This window comes from Puma concolor, chromosome B2 (genome assembly GCF_028749965.1).
Source record: "Puma concolor isolate L17-30 chromosome B2, mPumCon1.1.hap2, whole genome shotgun sequence".
Classification (NCBI taxonomy): Eukaryota; Metazoa; Chordata; class Mammalia; order Carnivora; family Felidae; genus Puma; species Puma concolor.
This window is the reverse complement of record NC_141671.1, coordinates 151443228-151462582: the sequence shown is the minus strand read 5'-3', so window position 1 is coordinate 151462582 and position 19355 is coordinate 151443228. Positions and strand designations below refer to the sequence as shown.

Sequence of the window (19355 nt, the reverse complement as noted above, 5' to 3'; positions counted from 1 at the left end):
GCCAGAACTTAGCAGTGGGTCCGTTGGCTCAGTGATGGCAGCTCCCAGGACCGCACTAGATCATTCCGTACAGCCCCCCCCCCCCCACACACACACCCAGGGTTTGGTGCGATTGCAGCCACGCTGGTGAGACCTCACCCTGACACACACATCCTTGGGGCCCACAAACAGACGTGGACCTAACCCAAGTATTTTTCAGTGGGGCTCAGCCTTGGGTGAGATCCGAGGATACATGCAAATGTCAGTGGGATTTGCACGCATGTTCCAGAGCTGTCATTCTGGGAAAGAAGAACGATTTGGAAACATTCAGAAACCCAAAAGCAGACTGGTTTTCTTTTGGAAACTACAATTGTGGCAGAAATCAGCCACGTCCGTTTAAAGTAGTTCCTTGCATTTGGCTCGGTAACAGCGTCCTCAGCGATGAGGTGAGCCGGACGGGTGACAGTGTGACAGTTGAGTCAGGGCGGGGCACAGGAGAGAGGTGGGGTGCTGTGCAGCAGTTGGGGGGCGGGGGGGCATTGCACTAGCCAAGCTGTCCCCAGGTGCCCTTCCTACGATCGCCGCTCGCCAACACCACCAGTGGTTGCCATTGCGTTCCAACGAATTCTGTTCCTTCTGAGCGTTGTCTTGTATCAGGGAGTTGAGCCAAAAACAAAAGGCGTGTGAATAAACACGAGCGGCCGAGACACCTGACACCTACAGCATATGAGTTCTACCTGGAGAACTCTTAATTCAACAATATATTAGTGTGCTCCCATGCTCGCGATTGTGGAACCATTCCGATCTTAAGCCGCTGATGGAGCCCAGTTGATCACACGTCGTAGCTTTACCCCAGAACCGACAGGCGGGGCCGTGGAGTGCCCGCAGCTGTTGCCAGGACCAAAGTTCAGGGATTACATGTCGTGGCTGGTCCATCACTGCTGTGTCACTGGATGAAGACCTGGCCTTCTGTGTGCGTAGGAAATGATAGAACTTCCACGCCGTGGTTCAGAGTAATGGCCTCAGCTGATGGGTTTTGTAAACAAGCGTTCACACCATTTTTCTAGCGGAAAAGGTTAGCTTTTCGGCACATGACCACCAGAGCTTCAGGACGGTTTTGGGGGTTTTTCTCCAGCATCACTTGGGTCTGTTACAGACAGAGCGTGTGATCTACATGGGCGGTGAGATGCCACCCAGACTTGTTGAGCCTGGCTGAGCGTTTTGGTAAAACCCCAAGCTGGTAGGCTCTTAAAAAATTTTTAGGGGCGCCTCGGTGGCTCAGTCGGCTAAACGTCTGACTTTTGATTTCGGCTCAGGTCATGATCTCACTGTTCATGGGATGGGGCCCCGAATCGGGGTCTATACCGACAGCGTGGAACCTGCTTGGGATTCTCTCTCTCCCTCTCTCTCTCTCTGCCCCTCCCCTGCTCGAGATCGCACATGTGCTCGCTCTCTCTCTCTCAAGATAAATAAATAAAAGTCAAAAATACTTTTAGAGTATGACTTCTTTGAAATTAGGAATTGCATATAATGCAAGTGATGACTCCACGTGGAGGGAAGGTTCCGGAGCCCATGCCCTGACGTCACAAGCAGGGTCGACCCTCATCAGGTTGGTGTGGTCCTGCCACACGTGTGGTTTGCAGACTGACGCAGGGCATCCTGTGCAGGGCCAAACGGGAGGGTGTTTGATGCGCTTTAAAGCCACCGGAAGGTATGTGTTTATTCCTGCACAGACACTTACCGAGTGAATTCCGTGTGCCAGACGCTGCATAGGAGGGTGCCGCCGAGAACAGAATGGGTGCTGGCACCAAGGGGCCAGGACCCTGGAGGAGTCAACTGAAAATGCACTCACCCTGCACTAACCTCCAGTTTCCCTGAGAAGCGTCTGCCGGGTCACCGAGCTTCTTCCAAACAGCGTCACAGGTCACCACGTAACCAGGAACCTTGGGCAGATGAAGTCTGTCTCCTGGGGGGCAAAACTGTCATTGTCCCGATGCCTCGGTCGGCCCCACACTGGGTGTTTAGAGTCTCAGTCTTCGGTGTTCTGTGAAGGACGGTGCAGGTGGATGGCAGTGACCTGCCGAGTGAGACGCCGTCCAGAAGGATGCGTTGTGAAAACCACGCTGTTTGTCTGCTCCGCTGAAATGCTTCCTCTGCGCTCGTGACTATGGGAATCTGTAATTCATAGCTCATCTTGGCAGAAAGGACTGCACGTGTAGAGTTCGAGTTTGCTTAATTCCATCTGATTCCATCATCTTGGGCCAGGTCCTCCCAGTTCCAGACCCCAGTTCCCCCCACCCCCCGGGGCGGGAGCAGTGAATTTTATTATTTTTTATATTTTATTTTTAGCTTTTACTTATTTTTTTTGAGAGAGAGAGCACATGTGTAAGCAGGGGAGGGGCAAAGGGAGGCGGGCAGAGAGAAAGGGAGAGAGAGAATCCCAAGCAGGCTCTACGCCCTGACCCAGGGCTTGAACCCATGAACCATGAGATCATGACCCGAGCTGAAATCAAGAGTCAGACACTTAACCGACGAGCCACCCAGGCGCCCCCGCTTTGTAATCTTCTAAAATGTCAACTAAGATGGCTTAAAAACCAAAAGAGGGATGTTACTCAGTAACTTCTTTCAATGAGGTTTTTGACCAGGAGTTTCATCGTTTCAACGGAAACCGGTAAAAACCAATCTGCACGTTACCGCTGAAATTGTTTAAACTTCATTCTGAAGTTCGTGATCGTTTTCTGCCTGGATTCTGTTTATCAGAATCATCGAGATACGAAAATCGTGTATACAGCAGACCTGTTACATGAAACCTGTGTTCTGAAACTCTGATGACCAACTCAGCGGTCTCCTCCAAGGGGATTTGGGGATGATATACTTTTGGCAGGAAAGTGGAAAAGCAGCTGGGACCCGAGTATCGGCAGAAATGGTTGTCCTCCGTTGCCCCAAGTACCGAATCGTGCTTTAGCCTTGTATGGGGGCACGGTCCCTCAGAGATGCCGGGAGTGTTAATCCAACACGACGCGTGATTTTGCTTGGATTACTACTCATGACTAGTCAAGGAAAAAATGTAAACTTTTCATATTTATATCTACAAACCTATTTAGGAGAAATTTATCACACTCAACTCGGTTGTGTAATTTGCTACAACGGACATTCATCTCTAATCTCACTTTTAGACCAGCGTTTTGTTTGTCGGTTTCCAGTAAATTCCTACCGCCTACCCCCAAATACCCTGTGTCCCAGGAAAAGAATCTGTGAACTCACTGGCCACCTGCCAGGCTGGCACATATGTGTGGTCTCCATATTGCTTACCATGTGCTCCCCGACTGCGAATTTTGTGTTCATCCACAAGAGGGACTTTGCATGTTGAGTCTAAAAATTTTAATAGCTTTAAAAACGTTGAACCTTTCTTTTCCACCAAATGGTAGGCTTATTCTTCACATCCAGAGATGGCATCCAAATTATTTAATGCTGGCTTCTGTTTTGTTTTGTATTGTTTTGTTTTGTTTTCTTGCAGCAGGATTTTATTTGCTTGATTAGCTCACAGCTAATTTTGCCTAAACTTCCCATAGTGTTTCAGTGTTGCTGGATAGGACAGCAGTGGGTGAGCACAGGAATCCCACAATGATGGTTAGTGAGGAGACTTTACTATTTTTAAATTTCCTTATAGAGAAGCCTGGGTCTTGATCAGTTTTATATTTCTATATAAAAAATTTAGAAAGGAATGGGAAGAAAATTAATCATGAATGAATGTTTATTCGTGTTAATGAATCATGAATGAAAAATGAATGTTTATTCATTTTTGAGAGACAAAGAGACGAGTGCAAGTGGAGGAGGGGCAGAGAAAGAAGGAGACACAGAATCCGAAGCAGCTCCAGGCTCTGAGCCATCAGCACAGAGCCCGATGCGGGGCTCGAATCCACGAACTGCAAGATCGTGACCTGAGCCGAAGTCGGACGCTCAGCCGACTGAGCCACCCAGGCGCCCCACTTTACAAATTTTTTTTTTATTCTGTAGTAATTGTAGAGTCACGGGAAGTTACGAAACCTAGCACAGACTATCTTCTCTTCCCCCAATTTTCCCCGCTGACGTTATCTTATATGACAATGCTGTATAAACAACCAGGAACTTGGTATTTGACTTTATAGAGCTGTCACCAGTATTACACGTGCGTGCGTGGCTGTGTGTGTAGTTCATCCAAGTCAACACGTGTAGATTTATGTGGCCACCACCACAATCAAGACACAGAATAGTTTCATGTCCACAAAGATTCCCCCTGCAACTCTTTTATGGACGCACACGCACACGCCTCCACATCCCCTATCTCTGGCAATAATTAATACGTTCTTTTTCTCTATAGTTTTGTCATTTCAAGAATGACACACAAATGAAATCGCATAAATACAATCTTCGGAGATCGGCTTTTTTTGCTCAACATAATTCTCTGGTGATTCATTCCACTTGTGTGTCTCAGTAGTTTGTTCTGTTTCATTGCTGTGGGATGATGTGTCTCAGCTTGCTTAACCGTTTACTCACTGGAGGACATCTGGGTTGTTTCCAGTTTGAGTGTTACTGGTGAAGGTTTTTGTACGACCAGAGTCTCCTTTCCACCGGGGTTGATGCCCAAGAGTGCAATTGCTGGGTTGTACACCAAGTGCAAGCTTCATTTTATAAGAAACCACCAGACTCTTTTGCGGGCTGTACCATTTTACGTCCCCACCGGCCATGTAGGAGAGATCCAGTCTCTCTGCATCCTTGCCAGCATTTGATGTTATCGCTTCCTTTTTATCTTGCCGTTGGTAGGTGGGTGGTGATGTGTTCTTGTGGTTTTACATTCCTCTGACAGCTCGTGATGTTGGGTCTGTTTTCGTGTGCTTCTTTGCCACGTGTGTATCCTCTTTTGTGAAACAACTAACACTTTTACTCATTTTGTAATTGGATAGTTTGTCTCATCTTACTGGTGACTTTTGAGAATTCTTTTTTTTTTTATTTTTTCCAATGTCTATGTATTTATTTTGATAGAGAGTGTGGACGAGTCTGCACAAGTGGGGCAGGGGCAGAGACAGAGGGAGACGGAGAGTCCCAAGCAGGCTTCGAGCTGTCATCACAGGGCCCGACGTGGGACTCGATCCCACAGCCATGCGATCGTGACCTGAACCGAAATCGAGAGTCAGATGCTCAACTGACTGAGAATACTTTATGCTGTAGACACAGATCTTTGTTGCAGGAGTGGTTTGCAAATGTTTTCTCCCAGTCGATAGCCTCTCTTTTCATCTTCTCAGCAGAGTCTTCGAGAGCAAAAGTTTTAAGTTTTGATTAAGTTCATAGTGAAATTGAGCCCCGCACTGGGCTCCACGCTGGACAGAGATTGTCTCTGTCTCTCCCCGTCTGCCCCTCCCCTGCTTGCGCTCTTGCGTGTGCGTGCGCTCTCTCTCTCTCTCTCTCTCTCTCTCTAAAAAAGAAAATTGTTTTTTATTAAGCTCAGTTTGTCAATTTTTCCTTTTGTGGATCATGCTTTTGGTGTCATGTCTAAATTTTTTTCCCCTAGCTGTAGGTCCTGAAGCTTTTCTGCTGAAAGTTTTATGATCATTTAAATCTCGGATCCATTTGTGGTTCATTGTTGTATGAAGTATGGGATGTAGGTCACATTGCTTTTTTTTCTTTCTTTCCCTTGGAGATCCATTCCTCCAGCACGATCTGTTGAAAAGACTCTCCTCCCTCCAGTGAGTTAGCTTTTCATCGCTGTCAGAAAGCAGTTGGGTGTAATTGGATGGGTCTACTCAGGGCTCCATCTTCTGTCCCACGGGTCCAGCCAGACCAGTCTCTTGATCACTTTAGCTACGTTGTAAGCCTTCTCATCGGTAGAGTGACTCCTTCCCCTTTGGTATTCTTTTTCAAAATGCGGTTAGCTATTTCTGGTTTTTTGCATTTCCATTTAAATTTTAGACTCCGCTTGGGGCACCAGGGTGGCTCAGTCGGGTTGAGTGTCATGATCTCACGGTTCGTGAGTTTGAGTCCCACATCGTGCTCTCTGTTGTCAGGACAGAGCCTGCTTCAGATCCTCTGTCCTCCTCTCTCTGTGCCCCTCCCCTGCTTGCACGTGCTCTCTCTGTCTCTTAAAAATAAATAAAACGCAAAAAAATAAATTTTAGACTAAAGCTTGTCTATATCTATAAAAAGCCTTGCTCAGTTTTGATAAGAATTGCATTATACCTGCGGATCAATTTTTGGAGAATTAAACCCTTCACTCTGTTGAGTCTTCTAATCTGGGGACACGGCATCTCCCTCCGTTTACTTAGCCCTTCTTTGGTTGTGTTTCTTTCGGTAGGATTCTGTAGTTTTCAGCACAGCTACTGTCTGTGTTTTGTTAGCCTTTACGTAAGTGTTCCATTATTCTGGGAGTGGTTGTAAATGGCACAGTCACATTTAACGCCTGAGTAAAATTTTATGTGACGGATGTGTCATTTAATGCGGACATTGAAATGATTTCCCATTTATTCGTTCTTATATAAAATAATGGTAACAAACAGCTTTCCATATTCAACTTGTATTGATACAGTCTGAAAACTAAAGATTCCTGGGCCAGAAGGTACGACGGTGCCTCCGGACGGACCACGGACTTGGTGTAGAGAATAAAAAAGTACTTTCTGCCCGGGGCCCGCTAATCTGCACGCGACAGGTGTGCTTTTCTAGTCACGGTATTTTCTTTTCTGGTCACACTTCTTTCTCTAGAACGTGGCGTGGCTGTTTAGATCCTTCCCTGTATCGTGGCTGATTACCTTCTACCACAACATAAAACTCTTTATAGGGCACCGTTACTGTTTTTCCAAAAACGTGACCTCATCCTGCGAACTTGCCCCCCTGGTAGCTGGTGCTGCCATTATTCTTGCCCTGCAAGTGGCCTCTTGCGATCCTTTTGCTTCGGATGTGAAGAATGGTATCAATCTGAATACCCCATCCTTCTCTCCAGATCCTGCTTGGCCTGCCCTCGCGCAGGTCGTGTACGTGCGCCTGCCCAAGTAGTGGCCGTGCAGCGTGGCGTGGCTGCTTCCAGAGGGAGGGCCGGGCACGTGGACGTTCAAGGATGAGTCTTTCCCAATCCGAGCAATCAACGCTAGTAGCTATTGCCATGCATTTGTTGGACCATTAAAAAAACCCAGGGGCGCCTGGGTGGCGCAGTCAGTTAAGCGTCCGACTTCAGCCAGGTCACGATCTCGCGGTCCGGGAGTTCGAGCCCCGCGTCGGGCTCTGGGCTGATGGCTCGGAGCCTGGAGCCTGTTTCCGATTCTGTGTCTCCCTCTCTCTCTGCCCCTCCCCCATTCATGCTCTGTCTCTCTCTGTCCCAAAAATAAATAAAAAACGTTGAAAAAAAATTTAAAGAAAGACACAGGGGCATCTGGCTGGCTCCGACGGTAGAGGGTATGACTCGGGTTGTGGGTTTGAGCCCCACGTTGGATGTAGATTACTTAAACATAAAGAAAAATCTTTACAAAAAAAAAAGACACAAACAATCCATGGAGACGTTGACTGTTCACATTGTCTTGGAGAATATCCTTTGCCCTTTTGAGGATGTGAACCTGCCATCTGACCACTAGCCTTGGATGTCAGTAGCTTCTTACTGACGGTTCTGGAGAACCTTTCGCTCCACACCTCAGATTTCCTTTTGATGAGAAACATAAGTGAAACCCCCGTAATGACACCTGTAGATATGCCTTCTGCCTCTAACTATGCAGTCCATCCATGGGTCTGTCCCCTTTAAAAAAATTTTTTTTTAATGTTTTTATTTATTTTTGAGACAGAGCATAAGCAGAGGAGGGCCAGAGAGAGAAGGAGACACAGCATCCAAAGCAGGCTCCAGGCTCCGGGCTGTCAGCACAGAGCCCGACGCGGGGCTTGGAACTCACAAGCCGCGAGATCATGACCTGAGCTGCAGTCGGACGCTCAACCGACTGAGCCCTCTGGGCGCCCCCCTTTTTTTTTTAATGTTTATTTATTTCTGAGACGGAGACAGAGCATGAGTGGGGAAGGGGCAGAGAGAGAGGGAGACACAGAATCTGAAGCAGGCTCCAGGCTCCGAGCTGTCAGCCCAGAGCCTGACATGGGGCTCGAACTCACGGACCGTGAGATCGTGACCTGAGTGGAAGTCGGACGCTCAACCAACTGAGCCCCCCGGCGCCCCTGTCCCCTTTTATTAAAGAAAGAACAGGAGTGGGCCATGGTCACTGGTGCTAGTGGACGTGCCCTTGTCAGCCCAGGTGGCTCAGTGCATCCTGGACAAGCTTAGTGCCCAGCTGTGTGCAGGGGACCCCGGGCTTTTCTCGGACTGTAGTTACAGAGCACCTGAAATGTGTGAGCGAGGAATCCTGCCCGCACAGAGTTGCTGACCAGCAGTCAATTCCGCACCTTATTCTCTGTCAGGAACATGGGGTTTTGACAACTTGTCCATGATACAGGTATTTACCGAACATTTACAAAATGTTGACTTCAAAAAACAAAACCAGGGGCGCCTGGGTGGCGCAGTCGGTTAAGCGTCCGACTTCAACCAGGTCACGATCTCGCGGTCCGTGAGTTCGAGCCCCGCGTCAGGCTCTGGGCTGATGGCTCAGAGCCTGGAGCCTGTTTCCGATGCTGTGTCTCCCTCTCTCTCTGCCCCTCCCCCGTTCATGCTCTGTTTCTCTCTGTCCCAAAAATAAATAAATAACGTTGAAAAAAAAAATTTAAAAAAAAACAAAACCAAACCTAGGATATCGAGTCAGAAATTTAGAAACAAGTGGCACGCCTGGCTGGCTCAGTCAGAAGAGCATGTGACTCCCGATCTCAGGCTCATGAGTTCAAGCCCCACGTTGGGTGTCGGGATTACTTAAATAAATAAACAAACTTTAAAAAAAAAAAAGAAATATTTAAATAATTAAGTCTTGGAGAAGGTGATATTCAGATAAATTTTCCCTTTTGTTGGAAAGAGGGATGGAGCTCGTCCCCGTAGATGTCACTGGGGTATGACTGTAACTTCCTCGGCTCACTGATCGTGTGGGTTAGCGTCACGTAGGTTTTGCATTGGGGATCGCAGAGCCTAGATTCTCAGTTTTCTCTTATCTCTCGGGTCATCCTCTTTCGTGGGACGCACCTCAAACCCATTGGGAGAATGTTCTGAGGATGAGGACTGGAAGGGAAGCAGCGTGATGACCTCTGCTCAGTGCACACCCAGGGTGTTCCGTTACCCTCTGCGGCCTTTTGCTCGGCGCCGTTTTTAAAATCGTGCGAGGGAATAACGACTCATTCAGTCCCCTTCGTGCCCACGTATCGTCCCCATAGAAAGCTGCCCGTTCCTTGAGGAAACTTCTCGGCGTCGGACCCCACGGTGCACGCCTTCCATCCACACCCAGTTTGGCGGCTCTTTGGAGACCCCTCGGTGCCTCTGAATAAATTCACACCCACAGATAGCGACCTCCTCACCTCGCGCTGGAGGGGACTAGTTGGAAAGCACATCTCCGGAGGCCACTGTTGAGATGAGGCAGAAACGGCCAGCGATCCGTGTTTAGAGCCTTCACCTCAAACACAGCCGTCGGATGCCAGAGCCTCGCAGCTCGAGCCTCACGCAGGGAGCTCAGGGCTGGACGAGCCTGCGAGAACCTGGGAGCCCGGAGCCGGCAGCGTGTGGGACGCCGTGGGCCTCCAGGCCCCGCGGAAATGCCACTCTGGCTGCTGTCACTGTGCAGAATCACGGCCGTCGGGGAGTCTGACTTGCGTGGACCGTGATCCGTAAAAACGCGGGCAGACGTGAGCCTTTCAGAGGCTGGAAGGGACAACGATTGGAGGGTACAACAGGCAGCGGGGACGAAGACACAACGGTGTTGGGGTGGAGCTTCCACCTAAAACCAGAGGGAGAAGTTCCTGTGACCTCAGTAACCAGAAGCAATGGGACTGGGCGGGGTGACGGCAAGGTTTTGGATGGGGGGGGGGGTCGGGATCGCTCCGTTGCTCCCCTGTGCTTCCCCTGTGTCTCCTCGCCTGGTGCTGCTGTGCTGTCGTGCCCCTCCACGAGGCCTGGCGTGCACACCCCCTCCTTGTCAGTGTCACTGAGTGTGCCCTGCTGCGGGGACTGCCCCTCTGTGCCGAAGCTCTCCCTCAGGTAATAAGGAAACGCACTCGGACTCTTGGTTTCCGCTCAGGTCATGGTCTCACCGTTTGCAAGACCAAGCCCCGCTGTGCTTGGGCTGTGTGCTGACAGCATGGAGCCTGCCTGGGATTGTCCTCTGCCCCTCCCCCACCCATGCCCTCTCTGTGGAGGGAGGGAGGGAGGGAGGAAGAGGAAGAAAGAAAGAAAGGAAGAGAAGAAAGAGAAAAAGGAACAGGGAGGGAGGGAGGAAGGAATAAAGAAAAGGAAGGAAGGAAAGAAAGAGGGAAGAAAGAAAAAGGAAGGAAGGAAGGAAGAAAGAAAGAAAGAAAGAAAGAAAGAAAGAAAGAAAGGGAGGAAGGAAGAAGGAAGGGAGGGAGGAAGAGGAAGAAAGAGAGGAAGAAAGGAAAAGAAGAAAGAAAGAAAAAGAAACAGGGAGGAAGGAAGGAATAAAGAAAAGGAAGGAAGGAAAGAGGAAAGAAAGAGGGAAGAAAGAAAAAGAAAGGAAGGAAGAAAGAAAGAAAGGGAGGAAGGGAGGGAGGAAGAGGAAGAAAGAAGAAAGAAAGAAAGAGAGGAAGAAAGAAAGGAAGGAAGGAAGAAAGAAACAAAGGGAGGAAGGAGGAAGGAAGGGAGGGAGGAAGAGAAGAAAGAAAGAGAAAAGGAAACAGAGGAAGAAGACAGAGAAAGAAAGGAGGGAAGGAAGGGAGGGAGGCAGGCAGGAAGAAGGAGGGAAACAGGTGTTCCCGGATGAACGGGGGCCTTGGGCCCACACCGACCCCATCCCTCCGGGAATTCTGCATCCTGACGAACATCAGGTCAAATGCACCCGTGCTTCAAGCGCTGTAGGTCACCGGGCTGGAAACCAGACCTCGGGCGGCTGGGCACATCTTTCCCCAACTCAGGTGTCCTGTGTCCCGCTCCTGAAATTTCAGAGCTTCGCCCTGCCGGCTTAGCATTTCACCCAGCCCTTTCCTGTACCTTCCCCGCCCCGGTCCTTCCCGCCTCCCTCCCTCCCTCCTTTGCGGTTGTAGATTCATTCCTAAATAAAGCCATCCTGTTTTGTCTCCGTTCCAGCCCGTGCCCGGAGGCCCAGCTGGACGGAGTGCCTCTACTGAGTGGCTCCGCGTATTTTTAGCCCCTTAGATGGAGAGGAAACTTCGTAGAAGTAGTTTCCCGAGGACTCGACTGGGCGGATGCGGCTGGCCTGCCGTCGCATCTCATGTTTGCGCACGCAGGCCAGCGAGAGCAGACACGCCGGTCGAGGCGTGTGGCCGGCCCTGCCACCTGGGGGCTGCCGCTGCTCACACGGGGCCCAGGCCTGGTCGGAGGCCAGCTGCCCGCAGCGTGGTCCGGGGTGGGAGCCTGGGACCTGCCCGAGGCCCGGCCCCCGACCCACCGTCCGAGCCGCCGCCTGACCTGTCTGCGGGGAGGGGGGCCTTCTGGCTCTTAGAGTTCACGGTGATCCTTACATGCTGTTAGCGAGAGGCGTGAAGCCACCGCCCCCGGGTTTCTGCAGTGAGTCGCGTGCCTCTGCTGGTTCAGGGTCCAGGAAGCTTTGCTGGTAGCAGAGACCCCAGACCTGCCGGTGGCCAAGGGTCAGACGCTGCGGGAGCTCCCTGAGGGTCGTCTCCGGCTCCCCCCCTGCCGAGGGCCTCTGCTCTCGTCTGTACCTCCTGCAGGAGGCATCGAAGGCCGTGGGGCCTTCTCTCTCTCCCCTTCTCTCCACTCTGAGAACATTCCTGAGCTTCCCTTTCCTGCAGTACCCCAGACTAGGTGTGGCATGCTCTCGTGCTGAAAGCAGCCCATGGCACTGGGTCTCTTTAAGTTTTTAAAAATTTTTTAGGGTCTATTTACTTTTGAGAGAGAGAGAGACAGACAGAGCATGCGTGGGGCGGGGGGGGCAGAGAGAGAGGGAGACACCTAATCCGAAGTGGGCTCCAGGCTCCGAGCTGTCCGCGCAGGGCCCGACGCGGGGCTCGAACCCACGAGCTGTGAGATCATGACCTGAGACCAAGTGGGACGCTTAACTGACTGAGCCACCCAGGCGCGCCTTCAATATCTTTTTTAAGATACGTATGGGGCGCTTGGGTGGCACAGTCAGTTAAGCGTCCGACTTCAGCCAGGTCGCGATCTCGCGGTCCGTGAGTTCGAGCCCCGCGTCGGGCTCTGGGCTGATGGCTCAGAGCCTGGAGCCTGTTTCCGATTCTGTGTCTCCCTCTCTCTCTGCCCCTCCCCCGTTCATGCTCTGTCTCTCTCTGTCCCAAAAATAAATAAACGTTGAAAAAAAAATTAAAAAAAAAAAAAGATACGTAAACGCATGAGTGAGTTGGAAGGGAGCAAACATTCAGAGGCCAAAGCCTGTGTTAGAGTACGAACCCCAACTAAGAGACGGTGGAGGCTGACCGTCTCCTTGACAGCAGTCGACGAGGCTGGTGACCTTGGGGTGACCTCGTAGCCTCACGGGGCAGGGGGCTGGTGACAGGTCCCAGGTGGCCTTCTCACCCACCTCTGCGTGAAGGAAGACCTCACGGAGGACCCCAGAGCCTGTGCCCCATCAGACGGCTGTCACACACGTCCCACTGCCTGGGATGAGACTCCGGCCGGATTTCTGGGGAGGTGTCCTGTCTGGAGGTCCGCGCGAAGCCCCAAGACGGGGCGAGGTCCGAGGCTGCTGAGAAGCTCTGGAACGAGGTGCCCCTGCTATTGGGAGGGGTAACCGGCCGTGCTCCGATGTGCAGACGCCGGGCCGCAGACTTAGCTGCTGTGGCTGCACTGACCGCCCAGCGGCAGGACCGGGCTGGCTGGGCAGGGCTTGCTTGTGGGGGTCAGACGTTACCTGCTTTCCTTGACCTTGTCTACACTTACAAACCGCCTGTTTAACAATTCACTCTGCAGCCCTCGTGGGAAACGATAGCCTCCACGCGAATTGTGATTTCCGGAATGAACTGTGTCTGGAGGTGAAGCTAACACTTGGCGTGATTTTTATTTTCTATGTCGTCATCATTAGTATTTCATGACTTCCGATTTGCACGTGGTTTTCATAAATACTCTGCTTCGAAAAGGACCTGAGACGCGGATGCCTCGGAACAGAGGACATTCTAAGAAAGTGGCCTCGGTGCAGGGAGGAGGGGACAGCTGTGAGGTGTCCCCCCGCCCCAGTCCATGGTCACCACCGTCCAAAGCTCGCCAGCCTCTCGCCACCGGGGTGCTAGAACCCCTGCACGGGACGCTCCGTGTGACCCGTCAGAACTGCAAACACAGTTCAACAGGGCTTTAAAAAAATCCATTGTCGAAAATTATCTTGTGATGTCTTTTAAACAATTTATGGCCCCAGTTTTTGTGTCTTACATTAGAATGTTTTTGAAACCCTCTTGCTCGTGAAGCAAGCACTTGACCATAGTACCAGCTTCTCCCCCCAAATTCCTCAACTTATTTAAAAAAAAAATCCAAAAAAAAAAAAAAAATCCATTCAAAGGAGTTACACTAGAAACCAGATGTTTAGAGGATTTAGGAACAGAGTTTATTTTCTTAAGGGAATAACATTAAAATCCACAGAGTTTTAGATAAAATGACCCGGCTGGTAAGAAAGAAAAGGCATTCATCTCCGAATGACACACGGAGAATATTATAATTCTGGTGGCCCTTTAGGGCAGTAATCATGAAGTGATCCAGAACATAGGACCATCCCATCCGCAAACAGAAGCAGACGTGCCGGGACATGTTCCCCTCCCTGCGTCCATCTGGGGGTGTTCTGTGCGCCTGTGGTCAGCATCGGATGCCAGGCCTCTCTTCTCGTCTCCTGTCTCCCCTCCCCTCCCCTCCTCTCCCCTCCCCTCCCGTCCCCTCTCTCTTCTTTCTTTAAGATCTTGGGAAAGAGAAAAAGTATCCTCAGGCGAGTTCAAGCCAAAATGTCACCACCAATGAAAACTCTAAAATCTAAAATGCGACACTCTTAGTTCCTTCTCCTACGGATAGTTGAGATTCTTTGCTCTTAAAGACCTCACTGATTTCACATGAGGAATTAACTGCCTCACCACGTTATCAGGGAAGAAAGTCCTCAGGTTCCTGATGCCATTTTTGGAGGTGAGATTAGGTGTGTGCTTTGGGCACATTTACTTGAAGTTCTTGGACAGCAAGAATACACAGAACGTGAAATGTTCTGGAGATTCGTTTGTAAACCTTTGATGTGAAATGTCAAGAAGGTGAGCTGCCGAGGTGGGAAGGGGGTGTGGTGCAGGGAGGAGGAGGCAGCCCGGACGGTAGCCGGGACAGCCTTAGAAAGGCGCCGAGCCAGCTTCACGGACGGGCGCACCAGGAGCAGGGACGCGGTGGCAATGTCCAGGTTGTGGGCGCTGCGGGTTCCGCTGTGAGAGCAGCACCTGTCCGACCCAGTGGGTTGAGTGACATCATTTACTGCAGCTGCTGGGTCTCCACAAAAAGCGGCTAAAGAGGAGGAATGATCTGGAATCTTCTGGAAACACACATGTGCTGGGAAATGTCATCGGGGAAGAGACCAGCGGGTTAAGAGTCCGCACCTCCTTGACCCTGTCCCCTTTGGGCTTCTGCGAGGACGCTGGGTTCTGTAATCCGCCCATGCCTGGGGACGTGCTGACTTTGCTTTCTAGTCAGCACTGTGACTGTTAATGTATCCCCCCCACCTCCGTAACCAAAACGAAGTTTTGGAAAGATGAGATTCGGTGAATTATTACCTTTTCCGTGGTGTAAGTGTTGCATCAGCTCGGCTGCATGACTGAAGTTATTTCGGGAGGGAAATTGGGGTTTGGGGTGACTCACCCCGGTCTGTGTGGTACGTAGCGGGTGGTCCGTGGAGCCATGACTGCAAAGTGCCTCCTGAACAGAAAAGGGGCACCTTGTCCTTAGGCGACAAATAATCTTCAATTTCTGTCTTCAGTGGACAAGTCAGCAGCGGGAAAGGATAGCATCTGTGTTTCTGTGGGGACTTAGAACCTCGCTCTGCTCTTGCTTTCTAAGTGGGGATCGGAGTCTGCAGCAGTGACGTGAGTGCGGTTTTCTTCGCCGAGCCTGCTTGGGATTCTCTCTCTCTCCCTCTCTCTGCCCCTCCCCTGCTTATGCTCTCTCTGTCTCTGTCTCTCTCTCTTTCTGTCTCTGACTCAAAATAAGTAAATAAGCTTAAAAAATTAAAAAAGAAGGGATCACAAATCAATGACATTCTTTTTTTAAAAATATATTTATTTATTTTTTTGGAGAGAGAGACAGAGAGTGAGCAGGGGAGGGGCAGAGAGAGAGGGAGACACAGAATCCGAAGCAGGCTCTGGGCTCCGAGCTGTCAGCACAGAGCCCGACGCGGGGCTCGAACTCATGAACCACGAGATCATGACCTGAGCCGAAATGGGACGCTCAACCCGCTGAGCCCCCCAGGCTCCCCAAATCAATGACATTCTAATTCACGTCTCCTAATTGAGCTCATAGGAACATCATGTCCTGACCAAAAAGAATCCATTTGCCTATATTCATTGTTTGTGTTCAAAAATAGAATAACCATTGTTTTTACACACATGCCAAATACTCCTCGAAGATGTGGAAATTGGAGAGTTTCCCTTAACCGCTGGAAGAAAAAAGGCCAACGATTCCTGCGGAGGCTGCTGACCGGTGGCCAGGGTTTGCCGTTCGTACGAGCTTCCTCTACTTTAAAAGGTGTCGAATACCAGTTACGTGGAGATAAAATAATGCCATTTATAACTTTTGAGAAACGGAAGTGTTCACCCCATTTAGAGAGACCTCTGTCCGGTACTGTAAGTCGCTGCTATTGCGACTTTATCTGAAACTATTTGCTCTTAGACGAACGTATGGGGAGGAAAAGAAAGAACTGTGGAGAGTCCTGACTACCCAGAGTTCAACGTGCGAATGCATTTCCTTCACTCCGTTTAGAGGAGCTTCTCAGCCGGCGCGTCCCGACGTGTTCCAGCACCTCGTGCATTGCCAAGCGCTTAGAGCAGGTCAGAGGACAGAGTGGTCAGATGGACGGTGGATTGAAGGGCGTCTCAGAGAAGCAGAGACGGACTCAGCCACACGTTGCTGGCCCCGGGCGGGTAGATACCCTGTCACAAGTGACGCAGGAAGTTCTCTGGTGACAAGTTGTACCCGTTTCTCCCGGGGTTTTAATTTCAGGAACAAGGGCTTTTATTTTTTTTTCCTCCTGGGAAATCCTGCTTCTCTACGGGCAGAAAAAGCTCATCTGCCTGCTTCTTCTGACGCAGCGTCTCTGGGAGAGCAATGAGACACGCTGCGCATCAGCCGTGGCCAAAACGCCCTTCAAGAAGGAGGAGGACACACGTCTGTGCTGCGCACACTGCGTCCCCCTGTCCTGTTGATGGCCCTTCTCAGCACAGGGCTGTGGACGTGAACACGGGATTCTCAGACGCTCACTCTGTCCCCAGTTGCCACTTCCGTGCTTGCCCCACCCAACTCTCGCCCAAACTGTGAGAAGCAGAATGGATTTCCTTGAGGGCCCCTTTACGTGTCCCTGAGGCCCCGGTGGGACCAAATGACAAGAATCCGTACAGGAAAGAAAAAGTGGCCCACCGGGCGGGGGTGGGGGGCAGGGGGCTCGGATGGTTAGGCGTCCAACTCTTGGTCTCAGCTCAGGTCCTGACCTTACGGTTCGTGAGCTCAATCCCTGCATCGGGCTTTGCACTGAGAGTGAGGAACCTGCTTGGGATTCTCTCTCTCCCCACCCCTCCCCCTCTCTCGCTACCCCTCCCCCCGTCTCTCTCTGTCAAAATAAATAAACTTAAAAAAATAAAATAGGCACAAATAAGGGGGGTTATGTAAAGCCCCATGGTGTCCCGACTTTCACAGTAAACCCCCGTGTGACAGGTACCCTCCCTCACCAGGAAGTAGAGATAGCCCGTCACCAGGGATGGGAACCTTTTCTGCTTTTCACCCCAGCCCAACTCTTCTTCAGAATTCCTACCTAGTGGAAGTTCCCGAAGCCAAGCTTTCTTTCTCCGGTCCGTTCCTGACAGATTTATAGCCCTTTTGTCCTTAAAGAATAAAAACCACCTATTCTGGTCATCTCTCTGGGTCTCCATTTCATGATTGGGCCTCTGCGCGCATAATAATACTTTGATTTTTCTTTCCTCCTGTTGATCTGTCTCATGTAAATTTAACTCCCAGTCCAGCTGTAAGCCTTGAGGGCAGAGAAGACTTTTTCCCTCCCTTCACCCCGGTCCTCAAAACCCGTAGCATTACCCAACTCGTCATAACGTCAGTGTACGATGAAAGCGTGATGCATGCGGGGGACCCCGTTGGTTGGTGCTTTCATCGTGTGTCACTGCTCTGTTGTAGGAGGAAGGCACCGTGAAGGAGATCGACATCAGCCACCATGTGAAGGAAGGGTTTGAAAAGGCCGACCCTTCCCAGTTTGAACTGCTGAAAGTCTTAGGACAAGGATCCTACGGAAAGGTAAGTTGGAGCTTTGATTCCCCCTGAGTGAGTCTCACGCACTAGATTGTTGGGGAACAGGCACGATGGCAGAGTTGCGTCCTGGACACAGGAAATGTGCAGGCCCTGAGGCCTCGGGAGTGAAGCTCGCAGGCAGGGCCCCCCCGCCCCCCGTGCACGGCCCCGTGTTAACAGCAGCCCGCACTACACGCGGGATCGTGAACTCACTCTGCACAGCTCCGATCCGGTAGCGTGGGGCTGTGCCAACCAGGACTGCCCGGACCCGCGGGAATACCCCACACGGTCCCCTCTCCTGAGACGTCCCTAGACGTCCGCTCATCACGATGGTGACGAGGGTTCTTCGATCCAGCCAGTGTCTCTCGGAAAGCACACGCTCAAGAAAGGAGAAAGCGGTGCCCTTCAGGGCTGGCCCTCAGGAGTCAGGAAGGCCGCGACTTGCCCCTGGGCTCCTCTCCTTACCCTCTGCCTCTGTTGTGCAGTTACTCTCTCTCTGAGCCTCGGTTTCCCTGTCTACCAAATGGGGGTGAGGAGAACTATGTGATTATTGTACCGATTGAAGACGGCTAGAATCCCGTCAAGCGCCGGCTAAGCCGTATCTGTGCACAGGGTTGTGTCCTTTCTTACCTTGCGAGTGCCGTGACCGCTGATCCCTCCCAGGGGGTGAGATGTGGGCGGGTCCACAAACGGCAGGACAGCCGTGAATCTTTTCAGTTACGATGACGTGTGCGTCCTTCCCGCACAGCGCGGACTCCTTTGTGTCCGCGGCGGAACGGTTAGACATCTGTAGACTCTGACAACCTGATTTCTGGAATATCAGGGCCCGAGAGAAACAGGAAAGCCAAGCTTTCCTAGGGTGTCAGCAGAGCAGCACCCTGCATCTTCCAAGTAGTCATTTTTGTACGGACGTTCACCAAATCTCTCCATTCCTCGTAGGACTTTGTGCCAAGATGAAATCTGGTGCCTGTTGGTTTAATGTCGGATTAATACTGTGTTAATGATGTTTTGGAACATCTCTTACAGACCCTGAAGATGTGATTGCGAAATTTATCTTTTGACCTGCTTCTCAGGTGGAAGGAATGTGTTTTTCTTATTTCTTTTTCACTCTCGTACGGTGACATGGTAAGGAACGCGTCGGATGTGGGTACAAACATACGAGTTTTGAACCGTACAAAATTACCAGCATTCAGAACTTTGCGTCCTACAAAAATGTCTACTTAACATGGTTCACAGGGTATTTTTGGAAGTAGGGGATGAAGATTTCGGTCTCTCAGCCTCAGAAGCGTCACTGAAAGCACAAGGCAGAGTCGGTTGACGTGGTGATGGAACGTGTGCCGTTAATTAGAAATGTCAGAAAAAAGGCCAGTGGTGCAATTCTGTCTCTGAGGATGATGGTTTCAGAAAAGAGGTGAGCAAACGCACATACATTCCCCACGTTTGTTTCCTGAGGACGGATTCGGCCCGTGGGGCACACGACCCGCCGAGTGACCTCGTGTGCAGCGTGGGGCCCGGCCTGGTGGGCGGGGCTCCTGCGTGTGACAGAGTCCCCCTTCCTTCACGGTGGACGTGCCCAGCACCGCAGCTCAAGGTGCTTGGTCACGGCATGGATGGGACCGTGCTCCTGAGCTCAATGGAGACGCGGGTCTGGGGTTCTGGGGGTCCGTTCAGAGACTCGACTGGACAAGACGTACCCTTGAAAATGCCCTCCCGAGAGACCTGGGGGTTAACAGTGAAAGGCGAACAGGCTTCGTCCAAAACGCACCAGATTTCAAATTTTGAATTAACAACTGGCTTTAACAAAAAACCATCCTTTGGAAAG

At 51.0% G+C, this 19355-nt stretch overlaps 1 protein-coding gene across 5 annotated transcripts in view; it reads left to right on the top strand.

Annotated features, from left to right (window-relative positions):
* RPS6KA2 (ribosomal protein S6 kinase A2) overlaps positions 1-19355 on the top strand; it is a 355983-nt gene that overhangs the window by 242507 nt on the left and 94121 nt on the right. For all 5 annotated transcript variants that reach the window (XM_086708304.1, XM_086708305.1, XM_086708307.1 and 2 more), the window contains one exon: positions 17423-17539. In XM_086708304.1, the coding sequence (XP_086564430.1) occupies positions 17423-17539 (117 nt within the window). The remainder of the gene's footprint in view (positions 1-17422; positions 17540-19355) is intronic.